Source organism: Bufo bufo, chromosome 9 (assembly GCF_905171765.1).
Source record: "Bufo bufo chromosome 9, aBufBuf1.1, whole genome shotgun sequence".
Lineage (NCBI taxonomy): Eukaryota > Metazoa > Chordata > Amphibia > Anura > Bufonidae > Bufo > Bufo bufo.
The window spans coordinates 90,882,118-90,897,216 of NC_053397.1; the positions used below are offsets into that span (position 1 = coordinate 90,882,118).

The 15,099-nt window shown below is 41.4% G+C and overlaps 1 protein-coding gene across 3 annotated transcripts in view; it reads left to right on the forward strand.

Annotated features, from left to right (window-relative positions):
* The first annotated feature begins 3,403 nt into the window (after positions 1-3,403).
* Positions 3,404-15,099, forward strand: part of LOC120979391 (coagulation factor XIII B chain-like) — a 165,189-nt gene continuing 153,493 nt past the window's right edge. For all 3 annotated transcript variants that reach the window (XM_040408118.1, XM_040408117.1, XM_040408116.1), the window contains exon 1: positions 3,404-3,545. In XM_040408118.1, coding sequence (XP_040264052.1) covers positions 3,461-3,545 — 85 coding nt within the window. In that variant the 5' untranslated portion in view covers positions 3,404-3,460. The remainder of the gene's footprint in view (positions 3,546-15,099) is intronic.

Here is a 15,099-nt window from a genome sequence, read left to right on the forward strand (position 1 = left end):
CAATTGGCTTCGTGCTAATAAAATAATATATTAAATAAATCCCGGTGCGCAAATTCCTCTGTTTATCATATATTTGTTTATATGATATTTTATCTACATACAGTATGTTATAAAATGATTTGATCTTAGTACTTTTTTTGTAGTTATTCAAACATTTATGTTATTATATTTTATAATGTTCTGTTAACATAAACTATTATGGAGCAGGTAACAGATGTATATATATGTGGTCTGTACGTAATATATATATATATTTCTTTATACTTTTCATTATTGTATTTTTTCTATGGTGTTTTATATTTATTCAATTATGTCCCTATTATGTCCAATGATATTTGTTCAATTCTTTGTTCTGTCGCACTTGTACTTTATTACCTCATTGCAGCATAATATAACATTCAATTGTGCTGCCTTTATCCTTGTGAGGTGCTTTACCTGTGTGGACTGCCACCTCTCTGTGCGTACCCGTATCTTAGAGACCCAGCGACGCGGGTGGTCACATGACTGGCCATCACATGCCCGCCGCGCGTCTTAGAGATCGGGTTGTGTAGGCATCACGTGACTGGCTATCACGTGTTTGCCGTGCATTTCCGGTCAGATGCGGGCGGTGCGCAGAGATGATGACAGACCCAGATGCGCACCATGATGCAATTTGCGCACTGGGATTTATTTAATCTATTATTTTATTGGCACCAAGCCGATTGGTGAGTTCTGCACTTAAATAGAGCACATTTTCAAGAAGAGCCGCGCCCCCAGATGAAGGTGTTGCCGAAACGCGCGTCGGGGTGTGCAGTTCTCCTGAGTTGATTGGCCCACTCATGGGTATGTAAGGACTTGTTTTACTTATTGTTTGTTGTCTCTTTGAGAGAGGGGTTAAATACATTTGATATTATAGACACGGGTCTTGACGCTTTTATATACCTCATTTGTTTCCATTGACTATCATTTGATGGTTAAGTGATGTATAGCTATTGTACTACTCCCTGCATTGAGAGCCATACTATATTGTCCCTCAAGTGTATACTGCACTTTCATTTTTGATGTATTTTGTCTATATTTTTATCTTTTTTTATATGTATTTAATAAAGATTATTATTTTTTAGCCATTTTAGACTCTTTTGGTATAGGTCTGTTCAAGGATGGCAGAAGAAATTGAGGGAACATAGTTTCAACTTAAGAAGAGATGTTTTACTGAACCCACTGGGGCAACAAACAAGATGGTTACAACCTTCTCAGGCTTAATGTTACGGAGCTTGTGCCTGCCTGTCAGTGGAGAAGAGAACGGTATTTACGTGCAGCAATCAATTCCATTGTATGAGGACGAGTGATTGCTACAGCCATAATTTATCCGTATACAGATTTATTGTTTCTGACCAGCAGATTGAATGTTTCACCCAATGAATGAACGGAGGCACCTTAGCATGGGCAGATTATCAGGAACGAGTGTTGATACAAACCTTTGTCCCCAAAAATCTGCCCGACAGTTGGGCAGTGTAAAGCTACCTTCACTTGTCACAGGTGTAAGATCCTCCTTGGGTGTTGGCACACTGCCATAGCGTCTCCCTCTGGTGGCAGCGATGAAGACTGCTTTTCTGGCCACTGCTTTTCTCCAAGTGGCATGCACCTTACTCAGGCTTGACCACAGGCTACAGGCCACAGGCCACAGATGCTCTCTATCCTCTATCCAATGGAACAGGTGCTTAAAAAATTTGGCGTTTATCCTGAATAACAAATTCCTAATGTATTTAAATTAGACAACTGGCATAAATGCATTGATAAATCTCCTGCTTCACTTGACAAATTACAAAGCTGTCTACAGCTACTACTAGGGTCAGCTCAGTGCATAGAAGTTTATACAGTGCAATGGAAGCTATAATAATGTCTTTGCACTGTGCTCTCCCTAGTGGTGGCTGCATGAAAGTGCAGTGTTTTCACCTCAGAACAGAAGGAGAGAAGAATTAAGGTGGATTTACTTGGTGTAATATTCGGGCTATTTATCGGGAATGAACGCTCCTGTGAGCGCTGGTTCCCGACAATCTGCCATTTGAAAGGTGTATCCTGCAGTTTGAGCAGGCACCTAAATTATTGTTTCTGGGCAGCAGATTGTGCAGTCTAAACAGTGATCTGCTGCCCATAAATAATGCAGCTGTATGAGGATGAATGATCACAAAAGTGACCACTCATCCTCATACTATGGAGGTGATCGCTGTATCAATGAACGAGAAGCCGACTGACGAGAAGGAACACTTTCTTCCTGACAATCTGCTGTTCCTCGGTAAATGCACCTTTAGATCAGTGTCAGTCTCCCCCTCACCCCAGAATCATGGTCTGACTTTATTGAAGGTACACCACTGCTGCCGACCCTTCCATTCAGTTAATTACTACCTCACTCGCACTTCATACCATGCCTCATTGCTGCGGTTGCATACCAACAAGGTTTAGGGAACCTGACAGGGAGTTTGTTCCAGACAACTTGGAGAACTAACCACAGAACTTCTATGGATGTAGGCTTGCTCAAATCCTTCTATTCATGTAATCCCCGACAGACTCGACGAGGGGGAGATCATTGCTCTTTGGGGGCCACATCATAACTCCCAGGACCCCATTTTCTTCTTTATGCTGAAGATAGTTCTTAATGACATTGACTGTAAGTCTGAAGTCATTGTCCTTCTACAGTATAAATATAGAGACAAACAGATGCCTCTCTGATGGTACTGCATGATGGATAAGTATTTGCCTGTATTTCTCGGATACCAAATCCCCCAACTTGAAATATTACTTTGAGTTTGTGTGTGCGTGTATGTATCAGTCACATACGCAATGTACAGTATGTGTATATATATATATATATATATATATGATGACTTTGCCTATATATGATGTATGTGGGCTCTTTAATTTTCCTGTGTGCACAGCTTGCTGGCAGGGGAATGGTGATGGTGTCAAGGAGTTTGAATACTTTAGACATAATGGGTGGGAGCAGGGGCAGATTGGCCATAGACCTTACAGGGAAATTTCCCTGTGGGCTGATGCCCAGGGAACTGCCTGGGCCCACCTCATGCCAGCCAGTGGTAGTTTTTGGGGATGTATTTTGTGCTTCTGGCGGCAGTATTTTGTGATGGACTGTGGTATTTGGCTCTGTTGGGGTTGTATGATGTGCCACAGCATGGTATTACTGCCTTCCATCAATTTGGACCCGACTACAAAACGGGGCCACTTTTAGTATTTTTTCCAGAACCACTTTAAGTTCCCAGGCCACCCCTGGGTGGGAGGCTGGTCTAAAGTATGCTATGGGGCCCATAAGAGTCTACTTACACCATTGCCTTTGAAAAGTGCAGAAGAGACATAATTTTTTTAAATTCCATAATATATCAGAACAGGAAACATCAAACAGGAAAGGAAATGATGACATCTCCGAAAACTACTTTGGTCAGCTACATGCTAGTGTTGGAAGCAGAATATGGTCTCCCTGGAGCATTTTATTCTCCTTAGCTCTGCTATTATAGCATGCCAAGGAACATCGTCTACACATGAAAATAAGAAAGGTATGGTAAAATCTTATCTTTGGAGAATAACATAAGTAATACGTAAAATAATCTGTTGTCATCTTATCAACCTTACATTTATAGCTGTTTGTATATACATTTTCCTATCCAGAACTCTTTATGCTACTAAAGACAACAAATCTACAATTGTAGAATTGTCAGTTCATCTTTCTTTCACCTTTTCCCTACTTCAAAGTATGAAAATTGCTTTATTTGTCCAAGATCCAAAATGTCTTAGTGTGGATTAGTGCAGGGAATTTAATCTTTGCATAAATGCAACTGTATGGTGATTATAGAATATGTTCCAAACTAGTGAATGTTACTGGGAGAAGGTTTTACTGTCAAGGCTTTTGAATAATGTTTAGAATGAGCATTTTTAGACCAGAGAAAATGATGCTAATTGTGACCAGTGTGAGAACAAAAATCAGATCCGAAATCTGGAGGCAAATTCAATAGGAAATAATTTATAGAGTACACTGAACTGAAGTTAGCAATATACCAAGGAGCATAATAGGGATTGTTCCAATTGTGGTCTTAAAGAGATTTTTACAGTTTTAGGCCTCATGCACACAACCGGTTTTTTTTGCGGTCCGCAAAACGGATTTCCGTTGTTCCGTGATCCGTGACCGTTTTTTCTTCCGTGGGTCTTCCTTGATTTTTGGAGGATCCACGGACATGAAAAAAAAGTCGTTTTGGTGTCCGCCTGGCCGTGCGGAGCCAAACGGATCCGTCCTGACTTACAATGCAAATCAATGGGGACGGATCCATTTGACGTTGACACAATATGGTGCAATTGCAAACGGATCCGTCCCCCATTGACTTTCAATGTAAAGTCAGGAGTCCCTATTAATATACCATCAGATCGGAGTTTTCTCCAATCCGATGGTATATTTTAACTTGAAGCGTCCCCATCACCATGGGAACGCCTCTATGTTAGAATATACCATCGGATTTGAGTTAGATCGTGAAACTTAGTTTCGACAGTATATTCTAACACAGAGGCGTTCCCATGGTGATGGGGACGCTTCAGGTTAGAATATACTAAAAGAACTGTGTACATGACTGCCCCCTGCTGCCTGGCAGGTGCTGCAAGGCAGCAGGGGGCAGACCCCCCCTCCCCCCCTGTATTTAACTCATTGGTGGCCAGTGCGGCCGGCCCCCCCTCCCTCCCTTGTATTTAACACATTGGTAGCCAGTGCGGCCGGCCCCCCTCCCTCCCTTGTATTTAACACATTGGTGGCCAGTGCGGCCGGCCCCCCCTCCCTCCCTTGTATTTAACACATTGGTGGCCAGTGCGGCCGGCCCCCCCTCCCTCCCTTGTATTTAACACATTGGTGGCCAGTGCGGCGATGTCTGTGACCGGCCGGGAGCTCCTCCCATTGAAAGTCAATGGGTCCGCGAAAAAAAACAGAAAACGGAACAACGGCCGTGGATGCACACAACGGTCGTGTGCATGAGGCCTTATCCAAATGAAGCTTCCTCTCTGTATAAATGAAATTGCATCCAATATTCTAATATTTATAAGTGTTTCAATTTTCTACGACTATCAAGCTTGCTGGTGTAGATTTAATTTTCTAGTGCACAGACCATCTGATGATTCACCAATAGTATTGAGAGATTGGCGCCTCATAATAATGTTTGTGCATTGTATGCCAGCATGTTTCTTTATTAAGACTGGAGTAAGAAATGAAAATCTTAATAATCCCCAACCCCCCTTCCCCGCCAGTCTCCAGTCTTTCTCTCAGCTGAGAAGGATCTAATATTTTATCCAGCCTAATGAGCTATATATATACAGGGGAAACTCGAAAAATTAGAATATCGTGCAAATTTATTTCAGTAATGCAAATTAAAAGGAATTGAATTAATGCAGCTTAAAATGAGAGTTTTGTGAAAAGGTTCAATATTCTAGGCTCAAAGTGTCACACTCTAGTCAGCTAATTAATCCATACCCCCTGAGCAAAGGGTACCTCAAAATTGTGACTTTGGGGTTTCATAAACTGTAAGACATAATCATCCAAATTATAACAAATAAAGGCTTGAAATATCTCACTTTGCATGTAATGAGTCTATCTCATATGTTAGTTTCACCTTTTAAGTTGCATTACTGAAATAAATGAACTTTGCACGATATTCAAATTTTTCGAGTTTCACCTGTATATACAGTATATCAGTAGCTTAAGGCTGGGTTTCCACTTTCATGGTTTCTGAAGCAGTGTTTGAAGCCAGAACCAGGTGTGGATCATGTAGGGAGAGTACCATATTTTCTGCTTTATAAGATGAACTTTTCCCCCAAAAAGTTGGGGGAAATGATGATGCATCTTATAAAGTGAATATAGTGAGCACTTCCAAGTTGTGGGAAGCTGGGAGTGAAGTGCTGTTGACACTCACCTCTCCCTGTTTAATCTTCTCTGGGAGTGGAACTGCACTCTCGTGATGCTGCGCGCAGTCTGATAACAGTGAACAGCGGGCCCAGAGAAGATCGGGGAGCACGACTGCAGCAGAGACCACCAGACCTGGAGAGCAACAGCAGAGCAGGAAAGTAAGCAAACTTATTTATTTTATACTCTGATGAGTTCTTATCTGAGGTCTGACATGGGGTTTCTGATGTGAGCTCTGATGGGGGTCTGATCTGAGGAGGTCTGATGTGAGCTCTGATGGGGGTCTGATCTGAGGAGGTCTGATGTGAGCTCTGATGGGGGTCTAATCTAATATGGGGGTCTGATTTGAGGTCTGACATGGGAGTCTGGCCCGAGGTCTGACATGGGGGTCTGATCTGAAGTCTGACATGGGGGTATGACCTGATATGAGGTAATCCTAAAAAAGCAAACTGAGACTAATCAGTAATTTTATTAAATACATAAATATGACAAAAGACACAAAAGTACATCAAAAGATGTGATACGAATCACTCCTGAGGAATAGTATAACACAGATATATATATAAATGGAGGCTTGTAATAAAATGCTAAAACATCCCTGGAGGTAAAAGGGAAGATAAGTGATCAGGTGGGGCTGCCACAAAAAAAGAAGAAGTTGTCTTGTTAGTGTTAAAGGGTTTCTACCACCAGAAATACTGTTATGTAGCTGACTGATATAGCGATGCACTAAAGCATCGCTGACGAAATCCTGCGCCTGTGCCGTTCACTAGGTCTTCAGCGCAGGCGCAGTGAGTGAAGGCCACTCTCCTGATGCCGGCTTCCTCACTGTGACGTAGTCAGCGCAGGTGCAATGAGGAATCCGGCACCAGGAGCGCATCAATTACTCACTGCGCCTACGCCGAATACAGAAGTGAACGGCGCAGGCGCGGGATTTCAGCAGCGATGCTGCGAACCGTGACATCTATCAAGAGGAGCGGGGCGGGCAGAACAGGGGACCTGGGCGGGATAAAGGGTGAGTAGACGGAGCCTCTAGGTGCTGATTCTACGCCCACATAAAACCTAGAGGCTCATTAGCATATTATAAAAGTGCTTATTTTATCAGAACGGCTGCAGGGAGAAATGTCAAAAACATACTGTTATGTAGTGCTGACATTAGCGCATCGCTGTCAGTCAGCTACATAACAGTATTTCTGGTGGTAGAAACGCTTTAAATCGCAAGGTAGCAATACAAAGAGGTAATGCAACACAAAGGTAAGATATATATTAAACCCTAAAATAAGGGAAAATGTCAAAAAGTGTATGCAACTACCTAAATTGTATACAAAAAAGTAAAAAAACAACAAACAATAACCTGGCAGTCACAGTGAATCACTATCAATGTATGCTTCCCAAATTTCCTAACAGAGATAAAGTGCAAAGTGCAAAAGCAAACACAATGCCCTCATATTACTGACAATAGAATCCCATAAACCTACCCATAAAGTCAGGCTACTTTCACACTAGCGTTGTTTGAATCCGGCGTTCAATTCCGACACCGGAACTGCCCGCCGGATCCAGAAAAACGTGTGAAAACTGATTACATTTGAATTCTGATCAGGATTTTGATCACAACGAAAAAATGCACTGGAAAAAACGGATCCGCCATTTATGGACTTTAACTTTTTTTTCACATTTTTCAGGTGCAAAAGCCGGATCCGGTTTGACGGAACACACACGGTGCCGGATCCGGCATTAATGCAAGTCAATGGGAAAAAGACCAGGTCTGGCGTTCAGTCAAAGTGTTCAGGATTTTTGGCCGGAGGTAAAAATACAACATGCTACGGTTTTCTGAAAAGCCTGATCAGTCAAAAAGACTGAACTGAAGACATCCTGATGCATCCTGAATGGATTACTCTCCATTCAGAATGCATAGGGATAAAACTGATCAGTTCTTTTCCGGATTTGAGCCCCTAGGACGGAACTCAGCGCCGGAAAATAAAAACGCTAGTGTGAAAGTACCCTAAGGGGGAAATGAGTCCTCAGGAGAGCTGTGATCTGATGTTGGGGTCTGATCTGAGGTTTGATGATATGGGGGTCTGATCTGAGATTTGTATATGGGTGGTCTGATATGGGTGCCTAATGTGAGGTCTAATATGGGGGTCTGATCTGAGGTTTGATATGGGGTGTCTGATCTGAGGTCTAATATGGGGGTCTGGTCTGAGGTCTGATATGGGAGTCTGATCTGATGAAGATTAAGGGTGTCATTTGGGGGTCTGATGAAGATCAGGGGTCTATTCTGAGGTCTGGTGAAAAATATTTTTTCCCCTATTTTCCTCCTCTAAAACCAGGGTGCGTCTTAAATTGTGAATCTTATAAAGCGAAAAATACGATAAGTTGAAATTACAGATACAAACCCACAAATGTAGCTCACTGTATGATATTAAAAAACAAGGAGCAAACTCTTACAAGGCAGATTATTGATATAGATTCATACTGCACATTTTTCATGTTCATTGAAATTAAATATATGTAAAGAGTCAGCTGATTGTGAAACAGATTTGAAAACATCTGAAGGAGATATTAAAGGGCATTGTTTAGGATTAGAAAAAGTTCTCTTTTTTCCCCAAACAAATATGCCATGGATTTCTATATCTGCTATTTCAGTCCATCCCTATTCAAGTGAAAGAGGACGAGCTGCAATACCAGACAAAGACTGTGGACAGACGTGGGCCGATTTAGCTGAAACTTTGTCAAACTCGAAGTGACAAGGGGCCACGCCCCTTTCCGACCCATAACTCCACCCACAGCCACGCCCCCTATTCTGTCAATCAGACAGTCCTGACAGGTTCTAATATGGTATATTCAGGCTACAACTCAATTAAGTTTTAAAATAGTCTGACTTTCTGCAACCTTCACAGACATGACAGGACACATCGCTATCTGTCTATCTTCTAATATCTATCTATCTATGTATCTATCTATCTATCTATGCCCCTTATTTTTGCCTGTGGCGTCCATTTTGTGAAATTTGGAAAAACCATTTAGCGACGCGCGTCAGGGTATGTCCGAGCATGTTGAAGGCGTGTTCGGGCATGTCCTAAGACGCTATTTAAGAGCGAAAGCCGCCGCATCCAACTTTCCCGGGTGTTGATTCCGGCTTTTGTTTTTACCAGTGGTTATTGGGGTACCTCTAAGGACTTCTCGAAGCACGTGAATCTTGCCTTTAATCTTTCCGCGCTACTTCAACAACGGCAGTTTTGAAGTACCCAGCTTTCCCAAGTATGGATGCTTTACATCACCAATGGGTCCTTCCTGGATTGAATCCACTTACTAACGCCATATAGCTGATTAAATATTATCGACATATAGCAACTACATATTACTAACAACATATATTGAATAAACATTACAGCCATCTATATTAGGCTGAATGGGATTTTGATTTGTTTAATTAAAGCACAACCTTCACGAGTCCTGGGACATCTGTTATGAGATCTCAAAAGACCGCAGCTATAGCCAGAATGCTGTATAAACAGACCACCCCCACGCGGTTTGTACACTTGTTACAATTTGTCAAAAAAGCCCTCAGCTATAGCCTGCCTGATGTATAAACAGACCACCCCCACGCTGCTTCAACATTATCTACCTATCAGTTATCTATCTATCTATCTATCTATCTATCTATCTATCTATCTATCTATCTATCTATCTATCTATCCATCTTTCTATCTTTCTATCGCAATACTTGACGACACACAATATTAAGGGTCTATCAATCTCTTTATCAGACTGTCTATCTATTATCTAGCTATCATTTATCTATCTATTCTATCTATCTTTCTATCTATCTAAAATATTGAATTCCGCAGCACTTCCAGAAAAAAACTGAGTTTATTCACCAAAGATTCTTCTATCCATCTATGTATGTATGTATGTCTCTATCTATCTATCTATCTATCTATCTATCTATCTATCTATATTTCTATCTCATATCTACCTATCTAGCTATCTATCTATCTAATTTTCTATCTATATCTACAGTTGCAAGAAAAAGTATGTGAACCTTTTGGAATGATATGGATTTCTGCACAAATTGGCCATAAAATATGATCTGATCTTCATCTAAGTCACAACAATAGACAATCACAGTCTGCTTAAACTAATAACACACAAAAAATTAAATGTTACCATGTTTTTATTGAACACCCCATGTAAACATTCACAGTGCAGGTGTAAAAAGTATGTGAACCCTTGAATTTAATAACTGGTTGAACCTCCTTTGGCAGCAATAACTTCAACCAAACGTTTCCTGTAGTTGCAGATCAGACGTGCACAACGGTCAGGAGTAATTCTTGACCATTCCTCTTTACAGAACTGTTTCAGTTCAGCAATGTTCTTGGGATGTCTGGTGTGAATTGCGTTCTTGAGGTCATGCCACAGCATCTCAATCGGGTTGAGGTCAGGACTCTGACTGGGCCACTCCAGAAGGCGTATTTTCTTCTGTTTAAGCCATTCTGTTGTCGATTTACTTCTATGCTTTGGGTCGTTGTCCTGTTGCAACACCCATCTTCTGTTGAGCTTCAGCTGGTGGATAGATGGCCTTAAGTTCTCCTGTAAAATATCTTGGTACACTTGGGAATTCATTTTTCCTTCGATGATAGCAATCCGTCCAGGCCCTGACGCAGCAAAGCAGCCCCAAACCATGATGCCCCCACCACCATACTTTACAGTTGAGATGAGGTTTTGATGTTGGTGTGCTGTGCCTCTTTTTCTCCACACATAGTGTTGTGTGTTTCTTCCAAACAACTCAACTTTGGTTTCATCTATCCGCAGAATATTTTGCCATTACTGCTGTGGAACATCCAGGTGCTCTTGTGCAAACTGTAAACGTGCAGCAATGTTTTTTTGGACAGCAGTGGCTTCCTCTGTGGTATCCTCCCATGAAATCTATTCTTGTTTAGTGTTTTACGTATCATAGATTCGCTAACAGGGAGGTTAGCATATGCCAGAGACTTTTGTAAGTCTTTAGCTGACACTCTAGGATTCTTCTTCACCTCATTGAGCAGTCTGCGCTGTGCTCTTGCAGTCATCTTTACAGAACGGTCACTCCTAGGGAGAGTAGCAGCAGTGCTGAACTTTCTCCATTTATAGACAATTTGTCTTATGGACTGATGAACAGCAAGACTTTTGGAGATACTTTTATAACCCTTTCCAGCTTTATGCAAGTCAACAATTCTTAATCGTAGGTCTTCTGAGAGCTCTTTTGTGCGAAGCGTCATTCACATCAGAGGGAAACCCAAAAGAAAACCCCATAGGGATACACATACACAAAATATACAAAGAATATATAAAGTTTTATTAAGTAATTAAATACAAATAATTACAGCAACACATGATAATGGACAATAATCTAAAAAGGTATAGCAGCAATGAAGATGGTGTTGCGAGTGGTAGCTCACATGCTGACTGGCATGGTATAAGATCCCAATGTCAAAGTTTGAAAGGCACAAAAACAATTGAGCAGTGCCAAAAAGAAATGTATGTACCAGTAATATCCAGCAAGTTATCTGATATTCCCAAATCCCATGTATGCAATCAATCCACACAAGGTACCGAAAGGAAACCAACAACGGATGTGCAAACTACAGGTAGGGGAAACAGAAAATACCTGGGCAGTAGTACAAGACAGGGATCCAACCTCCGGTCAGCTGTGAGCGCACCCCGACGTACGTTTCGCTCCGCTTTCTCAAGGGGCGTATCTAATTGAACACTCAGCCACATTATATATCCAGAAACTAATTCTATACCTGGGACACCTGTAGATTGGCCAATGGAACAGCCCTGCTTATCCCGAGCCAAATCGCGCGAGACAGTGATGTAATCCCTCATCATAGTGGTCAGGTGACCACGAGTAACCCTCCCACAATGTTGCATCATTGATCACTTCGCAACTACTCTCGCTATGTTGTACATGGGACAGCCTCACTCAACCACGGTCACTTGACCGCAACGTCACACGGCGGCACATTGTGCGAAGCCTCGCTCAGGCATCCAAGTCCCACGAGATCACGCACAGGATGGCATTGTCCGACCGCGGCCACATGACCGTGACATCACCCAATAGGTCACATGATCACACCCAAACTATCTCTCCCCAGAGAGACGGGATCACAGCCACGTAGGTATAACATCATACGTACATTATAATAGGAAAAACAGGGGGGGGGGGGGGGGGGGGGATATCGGCACAGTAAACCTATGATACAATAATGATGTATATTGAAGAGTAAAATACTTTATAAATAATGCTTGATGCACGGACAACTAGCCTGTGCCTTTGCCCAAGTGACCAAACATCAACAAACCAAAAATATTCATACGTAATAGTTTCTGATAGCGTATTATACTTTGTAAGGTGCTCCAATCTAATACATGCAAATAGATAGACAAATATAAATGCCTTTGTGGACCATATAAATACTTCATATAATATAATCTAAACATTTCATACTTCAATATACAGTGAATGCAACTTAGTATAAAGTGCTATATAAGTGCTGGTGCAGTGAAAGTGCAAAGTGCAAGTGAGGTGGCATGCAGTGAAAAAAACATTTTATTATAAAGGGAAATAAATCAGACTGTCAAAAGATAACAGTACTGTGTATCCCTAATGACAAATAATTTTACATTTATGGGTGTATGGATCGAGTTTAAACATAACATAGGCGTAAAAAGACATAAGAGTCCCATCATCCCGCAGAAGTCCAACATCTCAGGCAGAAAAAAGGGACCTAATTTCTTCCATATCATAGCATCCCCTAATCTGGAAGATAAACAAGTGGTCATGAGTAGGGATGAGCGAACCCGAACTGTATAGTTCGGGTTCGTACCGAATTTTGGGGTGTCCGTGACACGGACCCGAACCCGAACATTTTCGTAAAAGTCCGTGTTCGGGTTCGGTGTTCGGCGCTTTCTTGGCGCTTTTTGAAAGGCTGAGAAGCAGCCAATCAACAAGCGTCATACTACTTGCCCCAAGAGGCCATCACAGCCTTGCCTACTATTGGCATGGCTGTGATTGGCCAGTGCAGCATGTGACCCAGCCTCTATATAAGCTTGGGTCACGTTGCGCTGCACGTCACTCTGCTGATTCAAGCATAGGGAGAGGTTGCAGCTGCGACGTTAGGGCGAGATTAGGCAGATTAACTCCTCCAAAAGACTTCATTCTGTGATCGATCTGCAGCTGTGGATCATTGAAGTGCTAGTATTGACTTGCTCACTTTTTTGAGGTTGCCCAGAGCGTTTTTAGATCACTTTTTTTCTGGGGTGATCGGCGGCCATTTTGTGACTTGTGGTGCGCCAGCACAAGCTATCACCAAGTGTATTTAACCATCAATAGTGTGGTTATTTTGTGCTATATCCTACATCAGCTGCAGGCTGAGCCTGTGTCACCGAAGTGCATTTAACCATCAACAGTCTGGTTATTTTTTGGCCATATACTACATCAGCTGCAGGCTGAGCCTGTGTCACCGAAGTGCATTTAACCATCAACAGTCTGATTATTTTTTGGCCATATACTACATCTGGTGCAGGCTGAGCCTGTGTCACCCAAGTGCATTTAACCATCAATAGTGTGGTTATTTTTTGGCCATATACTACATCAGGGGCAAGTTGAGCCTGTCACCCAGCGCCTAAAAAATAGACCTGACATTTCTATTCAAGCAAATCTGTACTGTTTTAGCTGGTCAAGTTATTTGTAGTGACCGTAAAAGCACACATTTTTTTCTGGGTTGAAAAACTATTCCCAAATTTGCCATTCTCCAAATAACTAGTTTCTGGTATTTGAGGCCTACTTGAAAACTATCCCAAAAAGGATATCTTACATTGAAGGTACTGATAGTGTCATTCAGAAAAACCTAAGACACACGCTACCGTGCAGATAGAAGTCTGATTCTGAGATTAAACCTTAACCTGTCACACAGTGCAAAAAAAAACAGGTCTCACATTTCTATTCAAGCAAATCTGTACTGTTTTATCTGGTCAAGTTATTTGTAGCGACCGTAAAAGCCCTATTTTTTTTCTGGGTTGAAAAACTATTCCCAAATTTGCCATTCTCCAAATAACTAGTTTCTGGTATTTGAGGCCTACTTGAAATCTATCCCAAAAAGGATATCTTACATTGAAGGTACTGATAGTGTCATTCAGAAAAACCTAAGACACACGCTACCGTGCAGATAGAAGTCTGATTCTGAGATTAAACCTTAACCTGTCACACAGTGCAAAAAAAAACAGGTCTCACATTTCTATTCAAGCAAATCTGTACTGTTTTAGCTGGTCAAGTTATTTGTAGCGACCGTAAAAGCCCTATTTTTTTTCTGGGTTTAAAAACTATTCCCAAATTTGCCATTCTCCAAATAACTAGTTTCTGGTATTTGAGGCCTACTTGAAATCTATCCCAAAAAGGATATCTTACATTGAAGGTACTGATAGTGTCATTCAGAAAAACCTAAGACACACGCTACCGTGCAGATAGAAGTCTGATTCTGAGATTAAACCTTAACCTGTCACACAGTGCAAAAAAAAACAGGTCTCACATTTCTATTCAAGCAAATCTGTACTGGTTAATCTGGTCAAGTTATTTGTAGCGACCGTAAAAGCCCTATTTTTTTTCTGGGTTGAAAAACTATTCCCAAATTTGCCATTCTCCAAATAACTAGTTTCTGGTATTTGAGGCCTACTTGAAATCTATCCCAAAAAGGATATCTTATATTGAAGGTACTGATAGTGTCATTCAGAAAAAACTAAGACACACGCTACCGTGCAGATAGAAGTCTGATTCTGAGATTAAACCTTAACCTGTCACACAGTGCAACAAAAACAGGTCTCACATTTCTATTCAAGCAAATCTGTACTGTTTTATCTGGTCAAGTTATTTGTAGCGACCGTAAAAGCCCTATTTTTTTTCTGGGTTGAAAAACTATTCCCAAATTTGCCATTCTCAAAATAACTAGTTTCTGGTATTTGAGGCCTACTTGAAATCTATCCCAAAAAGGATATCTTACATTGAAGGTACTGATAGTGTCATTCAGAAAAACCTAAGACACACGCTACCGTGCAGATAGAAGTCTGATTCTGAGATTAAACCTTAACCTGTCACACAGTGCAAAAAAAAACAGGTCTCACATTTCTATTCAAGCAAA